The sequence below is a fragment of the Coptis chinensis genome, chromosome 3 (assembly GCF_015680905.1).
Source record: "Coptis chinensis isolate HL-2020 chromosome 3, ASM1568090v1, whole genome shotgun sequence".
Lineage (NCBI taxonomy): Eukaryota > Viridiplantae > Streptophyta > Magnoliopsida > Ranunculales > Ranunculaceae > Coptis > Coptis chinensis.
In genome coordinates, this window is record NC_141458.1 from 2,541,197 (window position 1) to 2,559,015 (window position 17,819).

Consider the following 17,819-nt stretch of genomic DNA (forward strand, 5'->3'; position numbering starts at 1 on the left):
ATATAAATACAGAAGACACACGGCCCGCATACAACTTCAAACGCAAAAAATTGTAAGCTTGAGACTAGTCTATATATGCATCAGCACATGCATGTATATTACGAGGATTGGAATATGAGCAATTTGATATAATAGTAAACAAACTGATCACAGTAAAAGCTTTAATAGCAAAGAAGAGAAACGATCGAAACACCTTTTGATCTTCGTACGATTTGTATCTACAAGAGGTGTTTGGTACGTATTGGTGTTGTGCAACGCTTCCAGTGGGATTTTATGTGGTAAATATAATGCTCTTCATTATAGACGTTTGCGTAAATTGAGACGTTTTCTTTGTGGTGCAAGATGACAAATTATTTTTCTTTAATGTGAATAAGATCAGTATTGTTTTCATTCCCTTTTTGTATTCTTCTAATTTCGGTACTGCATAATCTCCTATACTTAAAAGCTTATTTGCTTCCTTTTCTGCATCTTCATGATCCAAATTAATTCGCTTCTTCGTAATCCAAATTTCAAAATGGGCCTAAAGCCGTAGAAAGTAGGGACCATTCTCCAAAACCAATGACTTGATGATATTGTTGGCAAGCCTAACCGTAAATGGCAACTAAATGGTGACCATATGGACACATAAAACATGCTCATACTTTTACATTATTTTCAAGTTATATGCATTCAGCCAGGGGCGGACCTAGGAGAGGGCTAACATGGGGCTCTAGCCTCCCTAACTTCCCCACTAAAAAAAAATCACTATATTTATAGTCTTATAATATGAAAATGCAGGTTTCTATCCATATTAATATGTGGGTATGTACAACCCCAAACCCAATAAAATATCACTGATCTAGTCATATAGGCCCACTCTAGATATATATACCTACTTTCATCCATGGACCAAAATATCGCAGATATATCTGATATATCGCCAATATATATCGATATTTTAGTACACCGACATCAATATTTCCGACATATATCCACCGAATATAGAACTCTTTTTTTTCCGATATATATCGAAATTTCCGATATAAAACTTTATATCACCGATATAATCGATATATCTGATATTTACGATATATATCGGTTGACTTTTTGACCATTTTTTAATATAAATCCGATATTCCCAATATATTTCTGATATTATATGTCCGATATATCCGATATTTTCGATATTTTAAATAGTTTGGAATAGTCACCAAAATAATAGATATATCCGATATATATCGGTTTTTGAGTACACCGATATATTGATCGATATCGATATTTTGGGCCTTGTTAGTTTCATCTAGGCCCACACCGTTCATAAAAAAAAAAATCTACAGTTCAATTTCATAATAGCCCCTCTTGAGTAAAATCCTGGTTCCGCCATGCATTTAGCCGTATCCGAAATTTCAAGCGATATCCCGTCTATATGGATCATTGCTATGTGAATATGTTATTGGGCCTGAGTTCACTCCTTTTACTCACATCACTTTAAGCCCATTACTTCATCTATAAATACCAATCAACTTCATTTCTTCGTTTTTCCTGAGGGAAAAAAAAAAATGGTGAACATAATATTAACAATCACAGCTGAACTCGAGAATCTGGATTCACTTCAACCTCAAGGTGGTGTCGATGATCCCGACTTCTCTTACTACTTCAAGGTACTTACACTTGTTTCCAACTCAAATTATCTTCTTTAAGTAATCTGGTTTTCATAATTTGAAGTAATTGAAAGTGAAAGTGTTTATATATAAAGTAATTGATTGATATTTGGTTTGAAAATTGTAGATGAAATGTATGAACTGTGGAGAAGTGAGTCAGAAGGAAACGTGTGTGAGTTTATCTGATACTGTTCCTAACCCTAATGGTCGTGGAACTTCTCATCTTGTCCAAAAGGTATGAAAAATTTCAACATCTCTTTATCACTTCCATCGTTGATTTACGCATATATTTTTGCACATTTGCCACTGTTTATAGGAGGAAGATGAGAAATGTTTTTATTCACTTAGCTTATGATCTGTTACAGCATGTCTTTATATAGAAATTAGTAGGACATTGTCGAACTAGGTACAACTAGATTAGTTACAGAAACGGAATTGCGGAGATGGTTAGGAAACTGTTATGACAAACTTGAGCTAGTTAAACTAGATGACTTGGCTTGTGTTGACTTTTTGACTGTTGAGATGGTTCTGTGTTTCATGTTGTGATTGCTCGTTAATATCTTTCGTTCATTCAGGTGTGAAACATTAGTTATTTAACTGGCATGATTGATGATTGTCTCTTCAATCTATAGATGAGAATTTTAGGCTTAAGGATCAATAGTCGTAAATGTGTTTTTCTTTTAGAGATTGACTTTAGATGTTTGTAGATATTTAGATCATGGTATTGGTATGACACGGTTTGTATCTGCTTCTTCTGAAGTGCAAGTTCTGTTCACGGGAGGGAACTGTTACCATGATCCCCGGTCGAGGTAAACCACTGATGCTCGACGTTAGCGAAAGTCGAGATTATGCACCATTGATGCTTTTTGACTGCCGGGGTCTGGAACCTGTGGATTTTGCATTTGGACAGGGATGGAAAGCTATATCTGTAAGCTTCCGTGCACACTTTAAGTTTTTATTTACATTTCAATACGATCAGCGTAATATGGTAGTGATAATACCTTCAATTTTCTTTCTACCTTCTATCGGCTTGGTGATGAGAATGTATGACTCTATGAGCATTAAGTTTAACAGTGTACGAGTTAATGAATTGTTGATGAACCTATTAAAAACAAGTGAATTTTGTATGAACTTGTAATATATACTGAGTTGTGATTTGGGAAATTAGCATACTCTAGATATCTCCCCCAGACCCCTACCCACAGTTCATCCGCCTGTAAAATACGCAACATGCAATTGAAATAACTGCATAGTTTGTTACTACTTATCTAAATAAAATGGAGATTGTGTATGGTATCACATTCTTAAAATAACATGCCGAAAGCAGCATAAGTTGCTTTTTCTGATTGGTTTTAGGACTGCAAATTTTCACATATCCAAGCTCATAGTGGAGATTGTGCCTCGTAGCCTATATTAAAGAGTAGTCCTTAAGTTTAAGCAACAACTCATATGACAATTTGCATTTTTCGTTTGTATCTTTTTTTCTCTTTGGGCAGCCTTGCGTTCTTTTGAACATTTTCAATGCACCCATTAGAAACTGAGTATAGGTTGTGCATGCAACGGAATGACGAAAAAATGATATGCTTCAGTGCCTCACTGGTTGGCTGATTTTTCTGTTGTGAATTTTGGTGCTTATTGCTTCAGGATTCAAATATGCAATTACTGTATTGGTGAACTTGAACTAATATCTTCCGCTTGTTAGCTGCATTGGTTGTTTTGTATTTTGTTTGGCTCTGCATTTTTTTCCTGTGGCTCTCAAGATCAGTTTTCTGAGTTAGATTTTTTATTTCCCTTAGAGTGGAACTGATGCACATTTTTTGTTTAGACATCAGGGACCAAGTTCGAAGACATCGATTTGTCTGGAGGGGAGTATGCAGATTATTGTGAGAAGGGACAGATTCCAGTTATGATATCCAACCTGCAAGCCAAGTTTGATGCCGTGAAGTAAAATACACTTTTATGTACGCGCTTTGGATACAAACACCTTGTGGCTTCATGTACCCTCACTGCAATGATTTTCTCTATTGAAATGTTTTTAACCCTTTATAGTTTGTTATTGTCTAAATACTACTCGTATGGTGCATTGAACTGAGTAGAGAACATCCTCCAGGTTTATTGCACCCACTACATCAGCTTCATTACACGAAATAAACATCTTTAGCAGCAGCCCTCATAGCTAAGAAGGAATGCATTTTCTTAACTACTGCACAATGACAGACGGGATGATTTTTTGTGTGAGAATTTGGGATTTAAGGTGGGCTTTTGTGTCAATGGCATTTAACAGAAACGACTAGTAATGTACTGGCGTAGTCTAATACGGAGTGTGGATTACTTTGATACTGTTAAAATCATTTTTATTTTGGACACTATCGGCATGATCTTGCTCACATATCAGAACATTCCAAATTTCATAAAGGTATATACAATGCTGGGAGAAAAACAGTTTCACAACTGTGTTTGTGAAAGGACTTCCTTCTCAAGGGATATGAATGAAGTATGGAATATCAATGGCAGGATGTCATTACTAATTAAGGTTACTTCAGAGCAGCGCAGCGGTAATAAGTCAACAACTACAACAAAGAAGCTAGGGTCCAAAATGAAGGTAATATAACTGGGAAAACCACAACCATTCCCTCTCTATTGATCATTGACACTGTTCAACTCCTCACTTGATTGTGAGTACTTGTCCCCAGATGTTCTCAAATTCTACACCCACAAATAAATAACTTTGTTACTGGAATGGTTTTGGGGGATCAAATATCAACAGAGTGAGGAGAAAAGAAACAGTGTATCTACGATTAGATTGGATTCACATCAAGATGCTCGCCCTTGTCATCTTGGCCCTTGCTATGCTACAATATCATTTATGTGGAGAGACTTAATAAAAAAATAAAGGCTTGATCTCAATTCTCAAGTCAGGTGGCCGACATTGAGTTCTGTCTAACAGATAAGTGCATGAAAATAAAAAAATAAATCATTTGTTTCACAATAAGAATCGACAATAATAATCCATTCAGTAGACAAGAAAACTTGATATTGCAGAAGAAAATCAAAACGATTTCATTTCTTTCACAAATGTTACAAAGCTATACAAATGAAGATACACCAGCTTCCCACCTATATGGCTCGCAGGCAGAATAAGGTCAGAGCTCCCAAGCATTTGCTTTTCCTCGGTAAAAATTGCTGTGAATAGGAAATGGCTGTAACATGCAACGCATGCTAAATTAGCACCAAAATTGAAGAGTAAGTAAGTCAGGCCAGAGAACGGGATTAGTCAAGCTCCAATAAGGCAACACACTCAATATGAGGCGTGTGGGGGAACATGTCAACGGGTTGCAGACTTCTCAGCTTGTAACATCCTTTTATATCTTTCTCTGCCTGCATATTTTTCTGTAGGGTCAATGACTACAAGTAACAAATACATATTAAGGGGGAACGCCACGACTTCTAGTGAAGTTAAAGTGATACATACCACCCCATGACACAGGTAATCAAGGTCACGCGCACATGTAGCAGGATTACAAGATACATAAACAATGCGTTTGGCCCGCAATTTCAGTAAATACTGGATCAACTTCATATGCATGCCAGGACGATTAGGATCTGCAGGAGTTGTACTGTGATATTAGAATGTGTCTAAACTTCTGTGGTGTGATTTGATCACTATATATAGGACCTCATTTATGACCTGATTGCAATTGCATCAATTGAAATCTAACAAGACAGGAAGTATTGAAGTAAATAGCCGAAGTAACAAGCAATCGAGATTCCAAACTCCTCCATACTTTCAAAAATTGACATACACACTCTCTTTTCTCTGGTGACAGTAGATATACAATTCTCAACATTACCAATCAATTTTATTTTCCCTAAATTTTGGAATGTTTCACTTGTAGTACACCCACCATTTCTTATCAACGGTGATGATTAATTTGGTGAAATTGAACATAAACAGCGATGCATCAAAACAAGGTGACCAGGATCAAAATAGCTTTTTTTTTTGCTGGGTGATCAAAATACCTGAAATGACAATATCAGGCTTAGGAAATTCAGTACCGAAACTGTCACTAATTTTATTCAGATCTCCTTGGACAAATGTGGCATTGTGAATGCCATTTTGCTCAGCATTCCTACGAGCATCGGAGATGGCTTGGGGGACGACTTCATAACCATAAACATGTTTTACCCTGAAAAGATAAACCAATAAACAGAGATTATAGCACTAGGTGGTAAACTTGTGTAACTAAGGGCATGTTTACTTGATTTCTGAAGAACTGATTTGTGGTCAGGTGAAGTAGTTTTTTTTTCAGCATGAACATCCTTTGACCAAAAACATTATCGGGAACAAGACATAAACAATAAACTATGGTATACTGATCCTCCTCCATATATTTATATTATTATATAGAGGAGTCTGGATTTGAAGGGAAAATATGACTTGGTAGTCTATTTTCTTGAAAAGTACACAGGTAAATGCCCACAAAGTAGTTTTTCCAGATCAATCAAACACACCTTGAAAAAGTAGAAAATGGTAAAGGGATTTACTTTCTCGCCAGCGTTAGACCAATGGTACCAGTTCCACAGAATAAGTCGAGAACAATTTCTGAACCATCTCCTCTAAGACCAGCATTCCCTTCAACAATTTTATACAGAACCTCCGCCTGCACAAATATACAGTTAATGTTCACTTTTACGGTAGGGAATATTACAGGAAGTCTATAGAAGAGTTTACCTGGTGGGTGTTTGTTTGGAAAAAAGAGTTGGCTGAAATCTGGAAAATTATTCCTCTTAAAGTCTCTGTGATGGTTGGCTTTCCATACAAAATGTATTCCTCCTCCCCGAGAGATGTGTTTCCAACAGAAGTATTCACATTGTTCACGATGCTTACCTAATATTTTTAACAAAAGTAACATGATCAACTTAATATATCATTCTGAGACTTGACAAGCAAAAGAAAGACCCATTAACATTGAACATATCTCAACATAAAGTGTTAAAGAACACCGAAAACATATTCATAGCATTTCAGTTGAATTTAATAACACTTTTTCATAGCTACATAAATTGTTAAAAAAGTATAATGTGTCTTGATCTTTTCAATGCTTCGCGTGTCATATATCTTGAAAATTTGGTACATTTTTTTTTTTTTGCTCGGTAAAGTTGAAATCTCATTAAAAGTGAAAAGAAAGTAAGCCGAGAAAGCCTACTATTACAAAGAAACAAAAAAAAACTAAAAACATAGCCACAAGAGGCTAACCCGAGAACTACAAATTATTCTACTACTAAATACAAAAGTCTATCCCATCTCACCACAAAATACTCAAAAGGGATACTCCTAAACTCTTAAAAAATCTTAGGCCACTGAAATAATAAAGACTTAATAGATATGATAAGCTCCTACTTAGATGCGGAAACGCCTTCAAAGTGTCGACGATTTCGCTCAATCTAAATACCCCACAGAATAGCAAATGGTAACCAGCTCCAAAGACGATTGCCTGATGAGGTAAAAGGACCATGACCACCAACCCTTCAACAAATCCACCACTCGCCCAGGACTCACCCAATAAAAATAAGACTCTAAATGGAAAGAAGACCAAATGTTCAAAGAAAAAGGGCATCCCAACATAACATGATTTACAGATTCACCATCTTTCCTACACAACTGACAATAGTTAACAATAATTTTTTTACGCTTCCGAAGATTATCCATGATAAGAATACGCTCTAAGGAGACTGTCCAAACAAAAAAAGAAATCTTAGTAGGGACTTTAGTTCCCCATATGACTAGACTGGGAAAATAGGGAATAGGAGCACAACGATTATGAGAATTTGACCAAGTAGGAATGTTGAAATAAAAAGACTTAACAGAGAAAATATTTTTCTTGCTCGGGTACCACTCTCTTATCACAGTTTTGCATCACAGAAAGTAGCGCATCAAGCCTAACCATAAGGGAAGCTAACGCATCAACCTCCCAGTCATTCTGAGCTCTGCGAATACCTAGATTCCACGATATACCAACCTCAGTTCTAACCATACAATCTGTAACTGGTTTACCTTTGAAGCTAAATAAGCCAAACAACAATAGATAACCGTTGGCAAGTGAACCTCCCTCTAACCAACTATCCTCCCAAAAAAGAATTTTGTCACCAAGCCCTAGCTTATACTGGACACCTTTCAGAAACATAGGAAAAGCACTAAGGATTCCTCTCCAAACCCCACAACCATAAGAAATACGAACCGAACCACTATCTCATCCAAAATGAGCTTCCCCGAAGTAGGACACAATCACTCTTCTCCACAAACTCTGACGTTCCTCTCCAAATCACCACAACCACTTACCCAACAAAGCTTGATTAAAATATTCATGTCTCAAATACCTAAACCCCCGTCCTTTTTAGCCAAACAACACAACTCCCACCTAACCAAGTGATAGTGACGTTGCTCGTCCAAATCATCCCAAAGAAAGTTCCTCATAATGTCTTCAATCCTGCTCGCAACACTTTTGGGAATGACGAAAAGATACATAAAATAGACAAAGAGACTAGCCAGGGTGCTTTTAAGAGAATTAACCGCCCCCTTTTTAATAAATATCTACACTTCCAACTTGCCAACCCTCATCATAGGCCACAAATTTCCCGTTCTTCCTAAAGAACACAGCAAGATAGAGCCTACTGACTTATTTAGACATGACCATTTTGAGTAGTTTATTAGTTTTGCCAAACAGGCCCCACTATAACCTTCATGGAATGTTAGATTTGAACTAAAAAAACTAAATTGCGAATTTTAACAATGTTTCCTACGTTTATTACAGTTTTACAATAATTAAAGAAAAGACATCACTTGAGGCATATGCCTAGAGGCCCTAGATTGTTGTAAGCCTTTGGTCATGCTTTAAAGCATGAGACTTTGTTTCTATGAAAGAGTTTATAACTGCTTAACAGAACCAAATTGCATACCTTAAAAGAATGACCCACAATTAATGAGATTAGTTAGCTTCTTTAATGGACAATGATGGCCAATTCAACCAATTAGTGAAATAAATAAAATAAACCCAAGTTCAAACTAAAACGCAACACTATAGCTATATTAAGTAAGAATACCAATACCTAAACTAAGAACGTTATTACCAGCTTAGAACTATTGTTGCTTGGAGAGAGGAAAAATGTTATTTGACAAATAACTAGGCTGAAGTTAAAATATTTATCAAACGCTAGGGTATTCAACTCAAAACTGATTGGTGGTGAGTGGAGAGGCAGGCCCAGGAACTTCTACTGTAATGCAAGGCTTTCAATGTCCCATGTGGATTTAACATCTCAACAATATTAAAAGACTCTAAGGACATACCACTTCTGTAATAGCTGAAATCTTCTCAACAAGAGGCTCTAGTAACTCTGGCTTATAAGCAGAAGTCACAAAATTTACCATAAGCTCAGTCAGACCAGTCTTCACATCACTGAAACAGACAAAAGCAATTATAGAAGCAACTACATTGTAATAGGTCAATTAACAATTCGTACACAATACTACTTCTAAGAGAAACACCTGCCACTTCTTAGCATTAGATGCTTAAGGAAACCAGCATGAGTGTGGACATCATATGGTGAAAGGCCCAACTCTGAATCTCTCCAACCGTCTTGAATGACCGCGAGAACCTATATTTAAAATTCAAAGTCACCATGCAGAGCTTTACAGATGAAAGGAAAAAACACAGACTAGAAAGAAATTCCTTACATGTATTACAGAAGTTAACACACGGCCAACTGACAGGAATTGTACTAAAGCCTAATTAATTTGAAAAGTCGTGCTAAAGCCTAGTATCGCTATTAATAGTTGTACTAAGACCTAAATAACCCAATAATTTACTGTAGCCAGTATGTAATTCATGCATTTGAAACAATGAGACAGCATACCTTATTCGCAGCCTCACTTTGTAGTAAGCACTTGTCAATAGTGAGGACCTTATCGAAAAATCCCGGAACATGCAATCCCAATGCGTAACTACCCAAACCATCTTGTTTCTCATGTTCCTCTTTAGGTAGCCAATTCTGAGTGGCAAAAGAAAATTCCATCTGCAGAACTAAGAAAATCAAAGGTTGGTATAACTAGAAAAAGACAATGTGTACGGCCATAACTGAGACATGGAAAATAGACAATAGACAATTGATACACCAACCTTGTTACGGTAATGAAATTGAATGTTGCATGGAACGATGGGCTTCATTGTAGCAGAAAGCTCTAGGTCTTTAAACATGCCGACATGTGTTATCAACTCACTGACTTGCTGTTCCTTTGCTCGAACCTGAGCTTCATATAGTAAGTTTTGTGTTTTACAACCTCCACAATACGAGGCATATTCACATGGGGCATTCACAAAGTCCCAGTGAGGACTAATTGTCTTCATCTTCTGCACCTGCATAATGAATGCAAACACCAATGTCACAACCAAACTTACAATCACTATGTTTGTGTGAGCTTTGAAGCCCAATATTTTATTTCATTTTACCACTGCCAGAATTTCAGTCCTTGCTTTAACTTTGCTTACTGTGCATTCTCAACACGATCATATACAAGAATTTAAGCTCCGCACATGATTTTCAGCTCAAATACTGGCAGCGATTAGCCTTGCATGTTATAAGGTGTGTATCAATGGAATTTCACAAAAACCAACGAAGAAAGAGGCGATCTTCTTCATGGCTCCTATACCAACAAAGACAGCTGTTTGGAGATATGCTCCATTTGGTATACTGGTGTTTTGGCTTCTTTTTTTATTATTATTCACACAAAATTTGGGGTAGTAAAAAGGTACTCACTACTAAAAAATAAAAATTCCAAGGCTGCAATGGACAATGCTTAAACTGACAAGCAGTCTTTTAACATGCTTCTACCAAATGCTTGAATCTTAATTGCTTTCTATGTTGCAGATTTATACAATAGTCTACAATGCCCAAACTAGTTATATTCAATACTGTAGTACATGCTATAAACTACCAATGAAAACTACTTAAAACTTGAGCTAAAATGGGGCTTATATAAAAAGAATTTACACATCCCCAAGTTGTTAATTGGCCTAAAGTTTTCATTCTTCAAGTAAACAAAAAATTCAAACTTTATAACAAGGCAACAAAAATTCACCAAAAAACAACAGCCCCAAGTCATAAAGTGTAAAAGTAAAGTAAGAAAACAAATCACCTCGGCATAGTTTCCCTTCTTTCTAGTAACCCGACCAATGAACCGTTCACCAGGTAGTGCACGATCACACATGAGAACAAACCCAGTATCAGCAACTTTACAAACACCCTTTCCTTTAAATGCTAAACTTTCACAAACAAGTTCCAACGTTTGGTTCTTCTTTGGATAGAAAGATGGAGATTGTGTAGTGGACGGTTGAGATTCTTCTTCTGGAGTTACTTGTAGTGATGCGGAGAGTGAAGAGAATGAAGGTTTGGGCAGTTTTTTAAGAAATGGACGCGTGTTAATGCGGCGAAAGGTGTGGGTGTGTATGGTTGTTGCCATTGTTGTTGTAAGGTTCATGAGATTAAATGGCGGTAAAGCCCGGCTAAATGGGAGTTGAGTGAGTGTGTGATGAAGATTTCAGATTTTGAGGAATGAGTGAATGACCAACTGGTGCGCCATGGGGAGGCCCAATTTGTAGCCCAATGGGCTCTTAAACAATGTAACTATTTGCCCCCTCTTGCAAATCACAAATTTAGGCCCAATCACTCAAATTAGAAATTATTTATGGCTCCAGGACCGGATAATTTACGGTTTTAGGATAAATCAACTAATTCGGTGTAAGCAATTACGGTTCCAGGATAAATTTTTCTATTTTTGTTATATTTAATTTCAATAATAACCTTCTCCTCTTATACATAATAGAATTAGAAAATTTCCAGAATAAACCCAACTTTCATGCACAATTTTTGTCATTCCACTTATCTCGATCTATTCCACTTCTCTCCATCAATCGTTGCTCATCTAGGTTCGTTTTTGTTTTCCTCATTTTTCTATTTCATCTCATTTTCTTTTTCTTTTTCTTTTATTGTTTTGAATTTTGTATTTTCCATATGTAGGTATTTATATATTCTTCAATTTGAGACAATGTGATACAGATTGTGTTCTTCAATTTATAATACATTTTTATTTAGGTTTAGTGTTATTCATAGTTAATTCATTGTTTGTTTTGATTTTTTATGGTGTCGTGCCATTTGTTTTTTTATTACTTATGGCATGCAAAACATGTCTTTGTATGAAAATCTAATGAGTTTATTTTTAATGAATATAAGTTTTTTTTTTCTTGCAATGATATGGATTTTTCAGTACTAGTAGTGTTTTGCTATGACCGTGATAGTTTCACTTTTTGTATCGGAATAGATTTAACAGTTTCTAAAATTAAGGAAGAGATCCGAAATAAGTGGAATGAATTATGTACAAAAAATTTTGATGTATGGATTTCTCGTGATGGTAAGCGATCTATCATTGAAACTGATGCTGAGCTCCAAGTCACTGCTTGTTATAGTTATGCGAAGCATATAAGCATGATTGATTTCAATGTAATGTTGGGTTTGTATTCTTCAATTATTGTTGGGAATTGTGAGAGTGAAGGGAGTACTAACTCAAGTAGTTCTATTTTTCTTGATCATGATATTGAGTTTACTCGTGAAAACAAAATGAAAACTTGGGCTAAGGTGTTTACGCATGTTGGACAGAGATTTAAATGACCATGTGATTTCCGTGTGAATCCCTCTCTGTTCACTACGTTTTTAACGCTTCTTGAAATGCTTTAAACTTCCCTATATTGTTGGACAGATTGTTTGGAGTGCACCACTAGAAACATGGAAGGAAAGGGTCTGCAATTTTCTGGCTTCAGCAAGCTCAAGACGAAATTCACCTCAATAAAATCGCTCAACAGCTGTTTGATTTTGTTGGCAAGCGAATCTCGGATAATAGTTTCAAGGTAATTTAGAACATGACCGTGTTTTTATCGGTTTTTGTTGACCTGGTGCTAAATTGTTAGGTTTTTTTTTACCTACACCCCCATTTGAAAAAAGAATTAGACTCCCGCACTGCATGTACTAGTAGTGTTTTGCTATGACCGTGATAGTTTCACTTTTCGTATCGGAATAGATTTAACAGTTTCTAAAATTAAGGAAGAGATCCGAAATAAGTGGAATGAATTATGTACAAAAAATTTTGATGTATGGATTTCTCGCGTGATGGTAGTTTATCTATCATTGAAACCGATCTTTGAGCTCCAAGCCATCGCTTGTTATAGTTATCGCGAAGCATATAAGCATGATTGATTTCAATGTAATGTTGGGTTTGTATTCTTCAATTATTGTTGGGAATTGTGAGAGTGAAGGGAGTACTAACTCAAGTAGTTCTATTTTTCTTGATCATGATATTGAGTTTACTCGTGAAAACAAAATGAAAACTTGGGCTAAGGTGTTTACGCATGTTGGACAGAGATTTAAATGACCATGTGATTTCCGTGTGAAGCCCTCTCTGTTCACTACGTTTTTTAACGCTGCAGAATTGCTTTAAACTTCCCTATATTGTTGGACAGATTGCTGGAGTGCACCACTAGAAACATGGAAGGAAAGGGTCTGCAATTTTCTGGCTTCAGCAAGCTCAAGACGAAATTCACCTCAATAAAATCGCTCAACAGCTGTTTGATTTTTTGTTGGCAAGCGAATCTCGGATAATAGTTTCAAGGTAATTTAGAACATGACCGTGTTTTTATCGGTTTTTGTTGACCTGGTGCTAAATTGTTAGGTTTTTTTTTACCTGCACCCCCATTTGAAAAAAGAATTAGACTTGCCCGCCCCCCCCAGTAGTGTTTTGCTATGACCGTGATAGTTTCACTTTTCGTATCGGAATAGATTTAACAATTTCTAAAATTAAGGAAGAGATCCGAAATAAGTGGAATGAATTATGTACAAAAAATTTTGATGTATGGATTTCTCGTGATGGTAAGCGATCTATCATTGAAACTGATGCTGAGCTCCAAGCCACTGCTTGTTATAGTTATGCGAAGCATATAAGCATGATTGATTTCAATGTAATGTTGGGTTTGTATTCTTCAATTATTGTTGGGAATTGTGAGAGTGAAGGGAGTACTAACTCAAGTAGTTCTATTTTTCTTGATCATGATATTGAGTTTACTCGTGAAAACAAAATGAAAACTTGGGCTAAGGTGTTTACACATGTTGGACAGAGATTTAAATGACCATGTGATTTCCGTGTGAAGCCCTCTCTGTTCACTACGTTTTTTAACGCTGCAGAATTGCTTTAAACTTCCCTATATTGTTGGACAGATTGCTGGAGTGCACCACCAGAAACATGGAAGGAAAGGGTCCGCAATTTTAAAGCTTCAAAGAAGCTCAAGACGAAATTCACCTCAATAAAATCGCCAACAAATTGTTTGATTTTTGTTGGCAAAGCGAATCTCGGATAATAGTTTCAAGGTAATTTAGAACATGACCGTGTTTTTATCGGTTTTGTTGACTGGTGCTAAATTGTTAGGTTTTTTTACCCCCCATTTGAAAAAAGAATTAGACTTGCCCCCCCAAGTGTGTTTTGCTATGACCGTGATAGTTTCACTTTTCGTATCGGAATAGATTTAACAATTTCTAAAATTAAGGAAGAGATCCGAAATAAGTGGAATGAATTATGTACAAAAAATTTTGATGTATGGATTTCTCGTGATGGTAGTTTATCTATCATTGAAACCGATCTTTGAGCTCCAAGCCACTGCTTGTTATAGTTATGCGAAGCATATAAGCATGATTGATTTCAATGTAATGTTGGGTTTGTATTCTTCAATTATTGTTGGGAATTGTGAGAGTGAAGGGAGTACTAACTCAAGTAGTTCTATTTTTCTTGATCATGATATTGAGTTTACTCGTGAAAACAAAATGAAAACTTGGGCTAAGGTGTTTACACATGTTAGACAGAGATTTAAATGACCATGTGATTTCGCGTGTGAAGCCCTCTCTCGCTCACTCGTTTTTAACCTGCTGAAATTGCTTTAAACTTCCCTATATTGTTGGACGATTAACGGAGTGCACCACTAGAAACATGGAAGGAAAGGGTCGCAATTTTCCGGGCCCAAAAAGAAAGCTCAAGACGAAAATTCACCTCAATAAAATCGCCAACAAAATTGTTTGATTTTGTTGGCAAGCGAATCTCGGATAATAGTTTCAAGGTAATTTAGAACATGACCGTGTTTTTATCGGTTTTTGTTGACCTGGTGCTAAATTTTTAGGTTTTTTTTTACCTGCACCCCCATTTGAAAAAAGAATTAGACTTGCCCCCAATTAAGAGAAATTAGATTTGCCCCCCTAGACTAACTAGCCATGTCAGTCAACACATCTTGACTGTTATCTTTGTGGTCAAGGCAGTGAAATGTTTTGAATACCCTTGTTGTTGTAAACTACCAAAATAACCCTAGACTTCCCAATTCAAGACCTATTTTCATATTTGAGAAAGAAAGAGAGACGTGTCGACATCTCGTCCTATCTAATCTAACGGTCACAAACACTTAATACATTGGACATGTGTCGACAAGAGGGGTATTGGTAGCAAGAAAAAACAATTAGAAAATAAATCTTAAATTAGAAATTAGACATGCCTCCCCCACCCCCCAGTTTCATGTGTTATTAGACATACCCCACAAATCACCATTACAATTGAATAATCTTCATTAATGTATCCCAAGCTTAAGAAACACTAATTCACATTCTTAGTAGTCATTATGCATGTTTATTACTTATAACTTTTCAAATTCTTGAACACCCACCATCATTTTACCCATATTAAAGGTGTTACTTTTAATGATTTCAAATAAAATTGGTGCTTAATTAGTTGGGGAGGATGAACTCAAGGTTTAGGGTTTAATTATCAATGAGCTAGAGTGATGTGGGCCGTTGGATGTGAGTAATTAGATATTGACACATGTCATGTATATTCTCTAGTTTAAATTGGGTATTGCAAAACCAATATGTCATTTTGGTCATTTTTCAACAAAAAGGATATTCAAGACATTTCAACTGCCCTGACCACGAGATAATGGTCAAAATGTGTTGATTAAGACGGCGAGTGAGTCCGGAGGAGCAAGTCTAAATTGTTTCCTAAGACTAACTGTGACATTTAGGTATTAATTTACATTTTTCTTGTATGAGCAGCAATGGGAAGGCTTGATTGAATTGCTTGGTTCTGAAGGCAGGACCGTAGGTGGCCTTGAGTTTCTTCACAAGTAAATACTAAGCTCTGTTACTTTACCTTCATGTTTAATGGTCCAGTATTATTACTAAAACATGAAGTCCATACTAACGTTTCCTTGGGACTTTTGGTCCTTAAATGTGACACAGGTACAGGGATTTCAAGAAATCCCTTCAGCAGGTGCAAGCTGGTAAGGCAAGAGAGGCTGCTCAGCAAGCTATAGAATCGCTTATACAGGTAAAATGGAGATTTTCTAAAGAAAGTGCCCGTTTAAATTAACTGCTAGGATGGAACAATTATGTGCAAACTTGGTTTGGCGTAAAAGTTACATATTTTATTAGCTTTATTCTCACGACTATCAGTTATTCTTGCTTGCGTCTCTTGTTTACTATTGTCAACCCCTGATACTAGACCAACTTTCATGGATTTTCTTAGTACCTTAGCATCCTACAAATATAAATTTTGCTGTAAACTAACTCCGGGATCAAAAGATACGGTAATTTCAATTTTAGAAACGAAAAAGTACAATAGTTTCCCTCTCTCCCTTACGCGTTGCGATTCTTCCTCGCGCATGTCATCCTATGTTTGTTCTCATTTTGTTTTGCCCGTTCAAACCCATAGTATTTATATATATATATATTTTGATTTATATGTATACAAAGTATTTTTATATTTGAGGACATGATTTGAGAATGTGAAATTGACTCTGAATGTTCGATAGTTAATGCCTCTATATATGAAAGAAAAATGTAGACGTATCCATTTATTGAGATTGATTAGATATAATAGACCTTGGTCCTTGACTCCATGATTTGACATTTGTAATTGCTATACAAATTTTGGTAATGATAAAATTCTTTAATTATTGTTCTGCAGCTCATGAAAAATCCTTCCACACCACAACGGTTCTGGCTCCCTCTTCTGCACGACTCGGTGAGTTTAAGTGTATGCTTTGTTGCAAGACTCTTTGTTGCATGACTGTTAATAAAATATGATTCTGTTATAAAGCTCAGACCCCTGTATAGATCCCGATTTACCCCTTTACCCAGTGTACAAAATAAGTATATATATACTAATATACATAGAACTTGGATGTATGGTGTCTGATGCACAGGGGTAAAAAAGGAAAAGAGTTATTTAGAAAATTTCACAAGTTTTTCTGCATTGTGCGTAGCTTTTGGCCAACAGAGTCAACTTCCAAAGTTCCCTATTGATGCGTGACATAATTTAGTCCAACCTAGAAGTGATGACAAATTCTAATGAGTAAACTCAGTCATAATTGTATCTATTTTTTTGAGAAAATAGTCTGATGTGATCTTTGAAGTTTGAACCGACAATTCAAAAGAAGAGTCCGGCTAACCCACTTGAACTTGTTCACAACATCGCTGATGTGAAGTGTATTTAGTTGCTTAAAGACAAAAAAAACCTTGCTGAAAAAGTGGCGACTCATAAATGAAGCCACCTCTTTCTCATCTTTTATCTCCAGTCTCGTCCTTTTTTTCTGCATTTTCCATTCTCCACTTTTTTACTGTAACTATGATTCAATGAGAGAATTCAGTTTTAAATTAAATCTAATACGTTGAGGAAGAAAAAGAATAGCAACATTGCTGGTCTGGACGTAGTTACTTGTTTGTTTAATGTATGGACTTGGTATATAATGCAGTTGATATTGTTTAATTGGCGAGAACGACCTCTGCTTAACGTCTCCCAGACCAACTTGCAAGACTTGTCTATTGGAAGGCTGCGTCCTGACTACCATGAACCTGACTTGCCAGCTCAGGCCCTTAACTCTGTCAGACTTGCCCTGGCCACGAATCTTGGCCGAGCTATTCTTGAGGAACGATGATTTTGTTGCTTCTAACTTACAGTCGTGTGACTGATGGAGAGATATGGGATGCATTGAAAAGGATTGGCTCCTTCAAATCTCCCGTCCGGATGGGCTCTGTAAAGGGGTATTT

General features: G+C 36.3%; 3 protein-coding genes across 4 annotated transcripts; 2 read left to right on the forward strand and 1 right to left on the reverse strand.

Annotated features, from left to right (window-relative positions):
* Window positions 1-1,486: 1,486 nt before the first annotated feature.
* LOC147507230 (uncharacterized) lies at window positions 1,487-3,806 on the forward strand. The gene is made up of 4 exons (XM_086599945.1): window positions 1,487-1,640; window positions 1,768-1,875; window positions 2,401-2,568; window positions 3,466-3,806. The coding sequence occupies exons 1-4, from the start codon at window positions 1,539-1,541 to the stop codon at window positions 3,586-3,588; spliced, it is 501 nt and encodes a 166-aa protein (XP_086456071.1). The 5' UTR covers window positions 1,487-1,538; the 3' UTR covers window positions 3,589-3,806.
* A 790-nt stretch (window positions 3,807-4,596) lies between these two features.
* On the reverse strand, window positions 4,597-11,223 carry LOC147507231 (RNA methyltransferase family protein). Of its 2 annotated transcripts, none has more exons than XM_086599946.1 (10): window positions 10,831-11,223; window positions 9,815-10,051; window positions 9,552-9,710; window positions 9,184-9,293; window positions 8,986-9,094; window positions 6,373-6,528; window positions 6,186-6,301; window positions 5,661-5,827; window positions 5,113-5,243; window positions 4,597-5,030 (listed from the first exon to the last, which is right to left on the reverse strand). In XM_086599946.1, the coding sequence occupies exons 1-10, from the start codon at window positions 11,170-11,172 to the stop codon at window positions 4,911-4,913; spliced, it is 1,647 nt and encodes a 548-aa protein (XP_086456072.1). In that variant the 5' UTR covers window positions 11,173-11,223; the 3' UTR covers window positions 4,597-4,910. The 2 variants fall into 2 exon arrangements, with proteins under 2 accessions (XP_086456072.1, XP_086456073.1); XM_086599947.1 differs by having other exon boundaries at window positions 4,597-5,018; window positions 10,831-11,222.
* Window positions 11,224-11,945: 722 nt separating this feature from the next.
* Window positions 11,946-17,798, forward strand: LOC147507232 (nuclear pore complex protein NUP85-like). Its single transcript, XM_086600332.1, has 6 exons — window positions 11,946-12,326; window positions 12,470-12,595; window positions 15,825-15,895; window positions 16,011-16,098; window positions 16,738-16,794; window positions 17,525-17,798. Exons 1-6 carry the CDS (start codon window positions 11,946-11,948, stop codon window positions 17,705-17,707), a joined length of 906 nt encoding a protein of 301 aa, XP_086456458.1. The 3' UTR covers window positions 17,708-17,798.
* Window positions 17,799-17,819: the final 21 nt, after the last annotated feature.

Excerpts from the sequence above, each read along its gene's own strand:
- LOC147507230 (XM_086599945.1), top strand. The coding sequence starts at position 1,539 with ATGGTGAACATAATATTAACAATCACAGCTGAACTCGAGAATCTGGAT. Across the intron at positions 1,641-1,767 it reads ACTTCTCTTACTACTTCAAG|ATGAAATGTATGAACTGTGG; the intron begins GTACTTACACTT and ends TGAAAATTGTAG. Across the intron at positions 2,569-3,465 it reads AGGGATGGAAAGCTATATCT|ACATCAGGGACCAAGTTCGA; the intron begins GTAAGCTTCCGT and ends TTTTTTGTTTAG.
- LOC147507232 (XM_086600332.1), top strand. The coding sequence starts at position 11,946 with ATGGATTTTTCAGTACTAGTAGTGTTTTGCTATGACCGTGATAGTTTC. Across the intron at positions 12,327-12,469 it reads AAATGAAAACTTGGGCTAAG|AAACATGGAAGGAAAGGGTC; the intron begins GTGTTTACGCAT and ends GTGCACCACTAG. Across the intron at positions 12,596-15,824 it reads TCTCGGATAATAGTTTCAAG|CAATGGGAAGGCTTGATTGA; the intron begins GTAATTTAGAAC and ends TTGTATGAGCAG.
- LOC147507231 (XM_086599946.1), bottom strand. The coding sequence starts at position 11,172 with ATGAACCTTACAACAACAATGGCAACAACCATACACACCCACACCTTT. Across the intron at positions 9,711-9,814 it reads AATTTCATTACCGTAACAAG|ATGGAATTTTCTTTTGCCAC; the intron begins GTTGGTGTATCA and ends TTAGTTCTGCAG. Across the intron at positions 6,302-6,372 it reads TCCAAACAAACACCCACCAG|GCGGAGGTTCTGTATAAAAT; the intron begins GTAAACTCTTCT and ends ATATTTGTGCAG.